Source organism: Saccostrea echinata, unplaced genomic scaffold (assembly GCF_033153115.1).
Source record: "Saccostrea echinata isolate AGI-Se365-2 ecotype Australia unplaced genomic scaffold, CSIRO_AGI_Sech_v1 ptg000017l, whole genome shotgun sequence".
NCBI classification, from domain to species: Eukaryota; Metazoa; Mollusca; class Bivalvia; order Ostreida; family Ostreidae; genus Saccostrea; species Saccostrea echinata.
Window position 1 is genome coordinate 7,652,508 of NW_026889766.1, and position 12,738 is coordinate 7,665,245.

Sequence of the window (12,738 nt, forward strand, 5' to 3'; positions counted from 1 at the left end):
CCGTTACAGGCCACAGCTAGAGAATTCTAGGGAATTTGTCTTGTCAAACAGAAAACTGCATATATCTCATCAGTTGTAAAGTTTGTTTCAAACAGTACGTTAGGGAATCGGGAGATTTCCACAGGAGAATCAATAATCACCGTTCGACCGTTAAGACCAAGAAACTTAACCTTGAAAGTCACAAATGGGAGAACATGATAGTAGTGGGTATTGGCCATAACCAAAAATGGACCGATGGTCAGAGAAGAAAAACAAAGAAGAAATCTGGATGCACAGTCTAAAGTCATTCCGCCCTGATGGTATCAACAAACTGAATGACTTCACCAGGATGAACTTGCATTAGGCCAAATCTTTGACAATACCAAGCAAGACTATTCTCTCAACATAGATTGTACTACCCAATTAATTCATATTATTATTTGTAACCATACAATTTGTCATTTTCTTTTTCTTTTTTTTTTGTTATTATTTCCTTTTTTAAACACCGTTCCTTATTAATACTATTATTCGACACATATTTAGAATATTGTTTCAAAAATTAATTGGGCTCAAAATTATCAGTCTTCTGATTCTGTCATGAATACTGGGTTACATGACGTAAATTCAAGTAATGTTTGATTCATTCAATTGTTAAATAACTTACTTTTAGTGTAACAGAAATTAAATACAAGGGGGGATAAAATGGGTCTTTTATTATTTTTTTTTTTATTTTTCTCATCAGAAAAATGTCGCTGCTGTTATGAATTGTTTCTTTTTTGACAAATCATAGCTTTAATATTGATTTAAAGGACCCTTGTAACCACTTTATCAAATACCGAAGCCTTTCTTATCAGTTTTACAGATAGCCAATGTTTTTTCACTTTCGTATTTCTTATAAAAATGTTAAGAATACTAGCTTTCAAGTCAATAAAGGATTAAGTCTGTAAACCTGTCAAAAAGGCAAAAGAACGACATTACATTCTTAAACTTCATAACTTTAGAGAATTTAATCGTAAAAGAAAGAGGTAACTATGATGCAAGATAAAAAAAATCGTGTTCTTGAAATTTAAAGATGCTGATTGAGAAAGAAAATCCATTGAAATAGTTACTATTAGTTGAGCAACATCTTACATTCTGGAAAAAATTGTATTTCCTTTCCTAAAAATGAAACTCCGCATATTATGTTTGAAAATCCTTATATTAATAAATCATTGAAATTAAAAAAAAATCATTTTAAGAAACAGGCATTCATTTCAGTCTTGTCAAAAAAATAAAATTGATTTAATATGAACTATGCTAAACAATCACAGGTCGTATGATTATTGAAACACTTCTAATATGAGACATAAAAAAAACCCTCGTGCAAATACTTAAAAAAAGTTTATAATAAAGTTGCCGGAAAGAAGGAACTACACACACACACACACACACATACACACAAATCACCTGGTCCTCATTTTTTGGTATTAAGCACTATTAACTAGAATTTCATTATATAAAGATGTATTCGTGCATATGCCCAAATGTAGTTAGTGTATAGTTGTAAAAGGGTTTCCTCCCTCGTTTAGATGAATTGGTTGCCATGTGCAAGACCTAGTGCAATTACCTGTCACAAATTTTGATTGTTCACCCGTCGTTTAAATCAAACGATCCTTATAATTTTTTTAAAAAATTAGATTGAAATGTATTTTACTGGAGATGTCACCTTATAATTTACAATTAAGGGAGCCGACTGGAGTTTTATATTGTGAAAACTACTATAGAGGAACTCTTTAATTTTATACCATATGTACCTTACACTGACTTCAGTATACATTCCAAGTTTAGTGAAAATCTATCGTTTGCTTCTTTTTTAGGGACCATCTCAAAATACAGGTACATTTACTATAGGATTATATAGGAAAATACCATTTTTTACGCACTTCGGAGCAAATTATACAAATACTACTACAGACTTTTTGCTCAAATTATATTATTTGATAGTTAATACTATATTGTACATTTTTGCAAGAAACACAAAATTCTACCGTCTGGTTTCCAGAGGAGGCATCTCAAAATGTCAAAATTCATGCTATTTTTCTGTTTCCTGTTGAGGGGCAATATGAGAACCATCTATCCTTCTGTATTCAATAATCCAGAAGTGAAAAAAGAATTAGATAGATTACATGATCAGTACATACTGGTCCCTGCTGAGAAAGCAGATAACAACATTGTCTTTGGTTGTAAGGGTCGTTGTATTAGATGTATTTTAGAGGAACTTGGATTTAATTCTGCAAGTGGTAATCCAACCTATACTCATAGTTCCTTTCTAAGGAAGAAATTCTTCAAAATCATATGACAGTTTTGAATATTTTTCAAATTCCAAACAAGCAAATTGAATTTGAATTACCATATCTATATTGGATTCCGAAACTTCATAAAAATTCTTACAAACAAAGATACATAGCGGGTTCCAGTAAATGTTCAACCAAGCCTCTTTCTTTACTCCTCACTAAGATATTAACAGTAGTGAAGGGGAAACTTCAAGAGTACTGTGCAATAATGTATTCGAGAAGTGGTGTAAATCAGATGTGGATACTTAAAAATTCCTAGGAACTTTTGGAAAATTTAAAATCACAAGATTTTACCAAAATGAACAGCTTAAAAACTTACGACTTTTCAACTTTATACACAACCATTCCCCACGATAAATTAAAATCCAGCTTTTTGATATCATTGACAGCTGCTTTTCAATAAAAGTGGAACTCGTAAATTTACTCACCTTGTCATTGGTCATTTGCAAAATTATTTTGTAAAAAACATTCTGATCGCACACAGAAGTACTCTGAAGTTGACATTAAAAAGATGCTTGAGTTTCTGATTGACAATATCTATGAGGTTTTTGGAGACAAGGTCTTCCAACAATCTATGGATTTCCATGGGTACCAATTGCGCCCCTTTATTAGCAGACTTTTTTTTTGTATTCATATGAAGCAGAATTTTTCCAAAATCTTATACGTGAAAAGAAGAAAACACTTTCTGTGGCCTTCAACTCAACATTTAGATATATCGACGACGTATTGTCAATTAACGATGATTATTTCCATTCTTATGTCGATACGATATATCCCGGTGAGCTTGAGATAAAAGATACTACAAAGTCTGACACATCTGTTTCATATTTGGATATTTTACTTGAAAAAGACGTTAATGGTAATCTAAAAACCAAGCTTTATGATAAACGTGATGACTAACTTTTCAATCGTCAATTCCCTTACTTATGCAGCAATATACCTTCCTCACCTGCATACGGTGTTTATATCTTTCAGTTGATTCGAGCATGCTCTACGTATGTACAATTAATTTCTAAAACGAGGTAAATTATTGACAAACAAGTTGATGAAACAAGAATATCAGCACTCTCGTTTAAAGTCATCATTTTGTAAGTTCTATGGTCGATACAATGACCTTGTCAGCAAATACAATTTATCATTGAGTCAAATGCTGACTGACGTTTTTCATACTAATTGTTAGGCCATTATTTACACACTGAATTGTCGACGGATTTTTCCGTTATTTCCCGATCATGACAAGGAGCACACGGCGGATGTGACCGGTCGGCAGGGGATGCTCACTCCTCCATGGCACCTGATCCCGCCTCTGATGTTTTGGAGGTCCGTGTTTGCTCTGCACCTATTTTGTATTGTTTAATGGACTTTTGAGCATGAATACTGTTCGTTATCTTCATATATTTCATTTTATGGAGTACAACAAAACATGACAGATACCACAGATTTACCTAAAAAAAATAATAGAAATGATAGTTATATTCTCAATTTCCTATGTTTAAAATTTCAAGAGCATATATTTTATACTTTTTATTTTATGGCATAATTAATGACTCCACTTAAAGAACTTCGGTTATTCATAACGTCAGAAATATACTATTACGACGTCTTCTACCAATCATTTGAAAAATCGTTTAAAAAATTTGTAATTTGAAAACGTAATTAGATTTTTTGATTTTTATAAATTATGTAAAAATAGTTGCTTAAAAAGAGTAAATACGCTTTATTTTACTATACTGCGCGAAGTATTGAGCTATGAAAACCCCAGTCGGCCCCCTTAATATTAGTGCTCTATCTATCTATCTATCTATCTATCTATCTATCTATCTATCTATCTGTCTGTCTGTCTGTCTGTCTGTCTGTCTGTCTATCTATCTATCTATCTATCTATCTATCTATCTATCTATCTTTCTTTCTTTCTTTCCTTCTTTCTTTTGATGAAATACTCGCTATAATCCTGAATTGAAGGGAAAAAAAATCAGTGAGTATGTCATACATGAACAACATTTTCCAGTCTTAAGTATTAAGTAAATGGTTAAGTTCTTTTTAATGAGTCTATTGTTGTTTTATATATTGCTACCAAAGGTTTAACATCTGCCGCGAATGCGTTATACACAATACTTTCAGAATACTTTTTTCCCAACAAAAACTCATTAGTTTTTAAGTTATATCCTTCTTTGCACCAAAGGGCAAAAAAAAAAAAAAAAAAAAAAAAAAAAAAATTCTACCTAAATGTTTTCCTTTCAGTATATTTTTATATTGATTTACAGAAAACATTGCATTAAATAAGCCTGCCGGACAGCAGCATCCATATGTTGGTCAGCCATGGGGAGCGGATAAAGCAGTGGATGGGCGGTTTGATAATCGAGGTGCACTGGGAAATCAATGTACAATATCGGCCAATGTTGCAGAAACTGCAACCTGGTGGGTTAATCTAGGAGGAGTACTCAGTATCCATCATATAACTATCTACTACAGGACAGACAATTTACCCTGGGGTACGTATTAATAAGTGCTTTCTGACAAATACATGTACTACGTACTTCAGGATACGTTCCAAAAAAGGCTGCACGACCAGTCATAACTCTACGCCGGTCTAAATTCGGGGCTATTGTAAAAGAGGGTATCTTTACTCCAGACTAAAGCTAGGCCAAACTTTACCCCTTCTCATTGATAGGAGTAACTTGGGGGTGGGGGATAGACATAAAATATGGCGACTTTATTGAATGGAAAGCAGTACAGCCATTTGTTCAGGAGAAGTAGAAATTTCAGAATTTTTTTTTTAAACACAATGATTCATTATTGTGAAGAAGGGGAGTGGGGGTCATCAATTGTTGACGTTGTCAACAGTATTTACGTAACTCACTTTAATAAATTTCTTCATAAGAATTCCTTTTTAGGGATTCATTCAATCAGTATAAGATTATTTCTCAGGTTTTGACATTCCTGCATTTATACACATTTGTTTGTTGTAATGGGATCTAGGTATTGTAACTTATGGATTATCATATACAGTGCAGGGAACTAATTTTGTTACATAAACCAGCATCAGCATAAGCATTAGTAGCATCAGGATCGAGCTAGCATCAGCATTTAAAAAACAGCATTACCAGGATCAGCATCAGCAAGCATGGATAAAACAAGCATTGACCTACATAAAATCAGCATTATCCTACTAGCATCAGAAAATCAATGAGTTTTAATTCAGTAAAAAATTAAAAAAGAAAGAAAGAATATTGGTTAAAGTATTCACATTATTAATACATAGTGAGTCATTATGATCAAATAATTGTAAAAGGCACTTTTATTGCTTTAAACGGCAATGCTGAAATTCATTATCTACTTCCGGTAGCATGATGCTACTTCCGGTAGCATTGACCTAATTATAAAACAGCATCAGGATAAGGATAACTAGCATTAAATCAGCAAGCAAAGGAAGCATTCAAATCAGCATTGATGCTGTAACAAAATTAGTTTCCTGCACTGTATATATATTTTGTCTCATTGACTAAAAAATATACATTCTGAAAAAGAGCAGTTTTCCAAGAAAAGCACTTCCTTATGGGATTTTCAAGAATTTGTTCTATAATAAAGTAGGTGCAAATGACCTGTCCCTTCTTTACTAAATTTAAAATTTTCAATGTTACCCTCAACTACATGCAATGTTTAATATATTATACCGGATATTTTTTAATACAGATTCATATTAATGATGTACCTTATATGCATAAATTATGTGCAGTCAAAATCGTGGAATATCACGCGCAATATTGACTGTTGCTACGTTCCCTCACACTGTAGGGGTGGTTTCATCATTCAGAGAGCATCAATGTTTTTTAACAAATGTTTCTCGACAAATCAGTAATTGTATTTGCTGCCATACGGTAAATTTATAATTTACAATATGGCATATATTACTTATTCAAATAGGTAATATCATATAATGATTAGGTGATATCAGCTATTTAAATGAGTGACATACCTTATTCAAAAAAGAAGATGGGCGAAGAAGGTGACCAAAATGCCTATAGTGCGACAAAGATTAATGTGAAAAATTAAATCTCAATTATAACCAAATTTTCTTTGACATTTCATCTAATACAAAAGGATACTTTATGTAAAATCTCCTAAATTTGCAAAAAATGTCACAAATATTGAAATTATTTGCCTATTAAATAGCTATGAAAGAGGGCAAAAAGGATCATTTTCCCATACTTTATCATAATTTTTTGATATGAGTCGGTCTTCGCTCCATGTTTTTGTTTATCCTTAAAGTTGTCATAAAATATACATTTCTTGGTTCACAAAAACATGGTGCAAAGACCTACTATTCCTTAAAAATACATTTTCATGACACAGCATTCGCATTAAACATGATTAAAATGCCACCATTCATCAGAAGTTGGTAGCGTAGTGATTAGCGTGTAAGTCGCAAAGGAAAATTATACTCAGGATTTTTATTTCTAGGGTTCCAACTCCACGAATATCACGTTATTTTTAAATAACAATAATTTTTGCCGAGAAAATTTTCCTCAGAAAAGTTATATTTATCATAATTTCATAAATGTAAAAAATGAGAACATTACTCCAAACACTAAATTCACAAATTGAATATGATTTTTACATATCTGAATTTATAGGCATTCTGCGCGCCTTGTTCACAATTCTCCTTTTGAAATAACAATAGCTCCAACAAATATACAGGCACTACATGCATATGATCATCAGAATAAAGGAAAATCAATCTTTCAGTCTCTTTGAAAATAAGTAACCATGTAATAACAAAAGAAGGAAAGTTTATATCTATCAATTAACATACTAAAACTTGAATATATTAAACTAGAATATATAAATTTATATTGCTTTACAAGGACTGATAGGTGTTTTAAATTGCATCAAACTAAAACAAAGGGGAAAAGGTCAGCCCGAATTTTCCCAGGATCAAATAAAAAGAAATACGGAAAATTATTGTAAGGATCTTTTTCCATTTTTGTGCGTAACATGCAAACACTTTTCCTCTTGAGTTGAAAGGTTTTTTGTGTTACAGCGTATCTTCATCTTATTTGATTATCTAATGCCGAATAAGTAGACTGAGGATATGGCTCTTGAGGTCAAGAAGTTCAGAGGAGAGTCTTTAATAAAATTCAACGATCACATTCCATTTTCTTATTTTGTAAATCGGTACACAATCAACATCGTCAGTATTAAGGCAATGCTAAGGAATTAGAGTTATTCTTTGAATACATTAAAAAAAAATAATATCAACTGCATGGGTGACAGCAATTTTTTTTCAAAGCTACAGTGTCTTAAAGGACGGACCATTCATTGTAATTATATAGTAAGAAAACATAGTATGCAAACATATAGGTGATATCACTCATTCAAATCATCCGTGAATTCGAATAGATGATTTCGTATTCAAAACGAATATTTCCAATGATATTTCGTATTAATTTATGTGTCATGTTCTAAATTTTGAATTTACCTGGTGGTAGTAAATACCCCCAAAATTAAAACTTCAGAAAATGACATATGTAAGAAAAAGAGAGTGTATACACTCCTGGCCCAACATTTTACATACACCCATTGTACGTTAGGTTTTGGTCGATATCTTTGAATACAATTATTTTTAAGGACAGATAATATATGCATAAATTTATAAAGATATTTTGTGATTATAAGTAATAAAAATATTAATGATAGACAGACACTTTGTCATGATATTTGATCATTCGCTCAAACCTTCGGAATCGTTTAGAGGTATTAGATAAAAATAGCAAATGCACGATTGATTATACGCCACAGAGTTTGTACATGTGTCTCATATTTCGATAGAGAAAGACACTGATGACAAACAACTAAACTGTCTATTTCCATCCTCTTTCCTTATATAAATATAGCAATATACCATTATTTATTGCATATGGTGTCAATATCTCCTATTTGATTCGATAAAGAAGATAATTTTCTACGTCTAAATTTCTAGACTGCATGTTATAGACAAATTAGTTCATAATACATGGGTATAAACAAAACTGCTAAAGGTAAATATCTCGCAAATACTATGGAGGGTACAATGACCTTGTCTGCAAATATAATCTGTCTTTAGGTTGAATGTTGACAGATGTTTTTCATACACATTGTTGAGTTACCCGATCATGAAAGAAGTTTCACGGCGATTATGACCGGTTCACATGAAATGCTTACTCCGCCATGGCACCTGATCACGCCTTTGATGTTTTCAGAAGTCCGTGTTTGCTCTGCTTACTATTTGTCTTATCTAATTGGACTTTTAAGCATCGTTATCTTTACATTTCATTTCTAAATGAATGTTTCTTTTCCGTAAGAATATGCTCATCGGCGAAATATATCCATTAATTGAGATACTGGACAACGGACACACCTCTACCACCTTCCCGTCGCTAAGAGAGGGTAAACTGGGTAAACAATAGAGAAAATACCCCCTATTTTTGCTGTATTAAAAGTTGTAACTTGTTATGAACTTATTCTTAACGTATTCAAAAGTACACGAAGTGTTTGTCTTATTTTTGCATACGTTGATTCTATATATACGTCCTACTGTGACAGCCGCTGTTTTCCAAATCAGAAAAATATACAATTATTTTTACTTTGTCAAAATGCCAATCAGGAAATGACATATTATTAATAAATCTAAGAAAAAAGCTTAGATCTTGTGTCATGATTGTTATTTAAGATAAAATCCCAAAGGTCATCACCGCGTTATGTGTAGTCCATTAAGTTCTACCGAATTGAATATTTTATAACGTGTCCCTGCAAGTGGATTAGAGTTGTTGGAAATCATTTCTTTAGAATCAAAAAACATATGATCAACTTATCTCTCATCGACAAATTAAAAAAAAAATAAGTTAAAGACAGCAACATAATATAATAAATGGGTTATTATATCTCTACAGGCATAACCAATGGATATACAGAAAGATTTCTTGGTTTCTCCGTTTACATATCGAACACAACTAACAAAGATGATGGAATGCTGTGTTTTAAGGATACGATGTACACCAAAGCAACAATACCAAATGTAACTACTATAGAATGTATAAAGCATGGAAGATACGCCATCTATTACAATGAGAGACTCCCATCAGCTGACTACCCAGATGGATATTCCCCGACCGCATTCAATGAACTTTGCGAATTTGAAGTTTATGGTAAGAGGACACAACATTTTTCAAAGAAATGTAACTTTAGATTTTCCTGTGGTTTTCATAATACTCTATGTGGTAATGATTACAGGGTGTTTCATTATATATGTTACATTTTGAATATACAAATTGACAAACACAATAAAAAAGATACAGTCTAGTGTTTTCATCAATAACATGTATGTATTCATTAGATTCATAATATAGAATTACCAGCTAAAATATTAAACATTGAATGAAATCTCAACCATTATGTCTGAATTGCGTTATTTTTGTTACGTTGAATTTCACAACGTCAAAGACTCACATTACATGTTCTAAATGATTTCTGCCTTTTTCAACTACAAGAGAAAGTTGCTTCTAAAATATTTATAGCTGTTGTCACATATTTGTGTTGAGATACTCATCATTTCAGGTTTTATTTTCTTCTTGGGCTCATTCAGTATCTGGGATCTAGGACTGTAGAGCCTGTTTTAATGATCCCCACAGAAAAAAGGCCCCAAAATCGAGATCAGCGAATATAGGAGACTCTTAATTTCAGGTGTTGCATTATTGAGAATTTGTATAATGATAACTTCATATCATATTTCAAAGTTCAATACACACTGAAAATGTTGATATTACAGACTCAATTTCTGAAAACATCTATCTGGCAATTTTCTAAGGAGCTTGCCAAATTATTTATTTATCCACTTCAACAAGAAAATCTCTTCTTGAAGTAATTAGTCTTTCTTGATTATTGTGTCAGTTCTCGCATATTGCCCATCCCTATCCTGTCAAACTTTGCTACTTGCATTCTGATTACCATCTTAAAAAAGCTTCTTTTCTTTTGGAATACTTTCTTTCATCAACTTCAGAATGAATTTCGGCGATTTTTATTGAAAAAAAAAACAGCTTTAAAATTCAGCAATTCGTTGACAATTTATATCTACTTCAAAAAATATTAAAATTATGACATCTTCGTTTGTGTTACAATTTAACTTAATAATACTACGATTTACTTGATTTTTTTCACATGGAATAAAAATGCAGAATTTCATGTTTAAAATGATAGATGGTTTATATTAGAAATATGATAGGTAAGAAAAATATTTAGTTTTAAAAAATGTAACATGTTATGAAACACCCTGTATATCTTAAAAAATTGCAGGTAAGACGAGTTGTTCAATTTATGTTCAAAACTTGTTTAAGTTATAGCTTCCTAATTCGGAAAAAAACAGGGATCACATAAACTATTATACTAAGTGAAGTTCTGCTTACAAAAAGTATAATACAATGCCATCCATTATGGATTTGCGTCTGTTCAAATAATGAATGGTATACGAATAAATTTAACTGTGACCACAAGGCGATAACGAAGTACGTGCATTCCAGAAGTTTATGAAGCACTTTACAAACTTTACTGCTGAAATATAAGTGCTATCAGACAAAGTAAAGAAGAAGAATAAGAAAACAAGAGGCCCATCGGCCAAAACACTCACATGGGTTACATTTGCCAAACAATTTGAAAAAAAAAATCTTTAGTTTCATAAATATTTTGAATCCATGTTGTGGACCAGAATCTAGACGCAAATGAGCTATGATTTATTCAAACATAAAAGAGAGCAGCATTGGGATTTTCAATGTCAATACATCCAACATAGCCCTGCAGTTCTGGATAAGATTTTTTTTATTTTTCCTGTACACATGTATTTTGTAAAATTTGGCTCTCTGGTTTCTGTTCAATCTATCCCAGGGCCCAAAATAATAATAAAAAAAACTATACATTATTTATAATATTAAGTGTAATCTTGAAATTCTTGTTAAAGGTTTCATCTTATATACTCCCTTGTAAAACCCTGATCCCTTATTGTAGTCTCAACCTATTCTCGAGGGCCCTATTCTGAACAAACCTGAATCTAAACTACTTGAGAATACTTGTATATCAATGCCTTATCATGGATTTCCTGTTTATTAGAGAACATATTTTAAAAGTTTTTTCCTATATATTCTTAGAATAAAAACTTAAAAACTTAGATATCCTATTGTTGCCCAACCCTACCCCCAGGGGGTCATGATTTGAAGAGACTTGAATCTACACTATCTGGGGGGCTTACATATAAATATTACTAATCATAGTTTTGCTATTCTTTAGAATATTCTATGTAAAACTTTAAATGACTATTATAGCCTGACACGACCCATGGGGATGTTGATTTGAACAAGCGTGATTCCACACTACTGAGGATGCTCCCACGTAAATATGACTAAAATGGCTTTCTTTCCTGTTCTCCAAAAGATTTTGAAGATGGTTTCGTATATATCTATGCTAGCCCTGGGGATCATAAGTTAAAAACCTTGAATCTACACTACCTGCAGAGGCTAGGGTTGGATACCGGTTCTCGGTACCGATACCGTACCGAATAGTAACTTAAAAAATACCGGTAAAATACAGTTTCATTTAATACCGCTACTAATAACGGTATTTCTTTATTTTTGAAACGTTTTGATACATTCAAAATCATTTAAATAAAACGAATCCAGACTCACTAAAATCGAATTCTCCACGCATTCAACGGATAGGCTAATTAACAAAATGGATGCTTCCCTAAAAAAAATACCATAGTTAACTATGGTTTACTATAGTTAACTATAGTATCAAAGTAAAAACTTTGGAACTTTGATTTACTATAATAGTGAAAACTTTGGAACTTTAATTTACTGTAGTGAAAGCTTTGGAACTTTATTTTCCTATTGTAAAAACATTGGACCTTTGATTTCCTATATTTAACTATAGTAAACTATAGTTAACTATAGTTTACTATAGTATTTTTTAGGGTTAATACGATACTTCCTTTCGACCGCCGATATTCGAGGTAAATCAATACGTCTAATTTTTCTTAATTAAAATACATCCACATTAATCGTGTTTTAATTTTATTAATAAAAACTGATAGATGTAAATTAAAAAGGCATACTGTCGCAAAAATGTGATGTGCATCTCTATCCATTGCCTAATGTTGCATCATTTAGTGCGACCAAACAAAATGGGCCCTGTCAACCGGGTGAAGCGGTCAGCCGATTTGTGCAAATTAATTTGTTTTGGGATTCAATTTATATGTTGATCATTATCAAAAGGTTGAAATACATACATAGTTTATGACATTGAAAGGTTAGTTATTGGTGAAAGCACATTTTTTTTTTTTTAAATATAATGAACCCTCATTCTCATTCATCAATGTATAGTACCGAATCGTTAAAATATCGTA

General features: G+C 31.9%; 1 protein-coding gene across 1 annotated transcript in view; it reads left to right on the forward strand.

Annotated features, from left to right (window-relative positions):
* The first annotated feature begins 226 nt into the window (after positions 1-226).
* LOC133189312 (receptor-type tyrosine-protein phosphatase T-like) overlaps positions 227-12,738 on the forward strand; it is a 36,771-nt gene continuing 24,259 nt past the window's right edge. The window contains exons 1-3 of the mRNA XM_061324705.1: positions 227-299; positions 4,577-4,804; positions 9,242-9,496. Coding sequence (XP_061180689.1) covers positions 227-299; positions 4,577-4,804; positions 9,242-9,496 — 556 coding nt within the window. The remainder of the gene's footprint in view (positions 300-4,576; positions 4,805-9,241; positions 9,497-12,738) is intronic.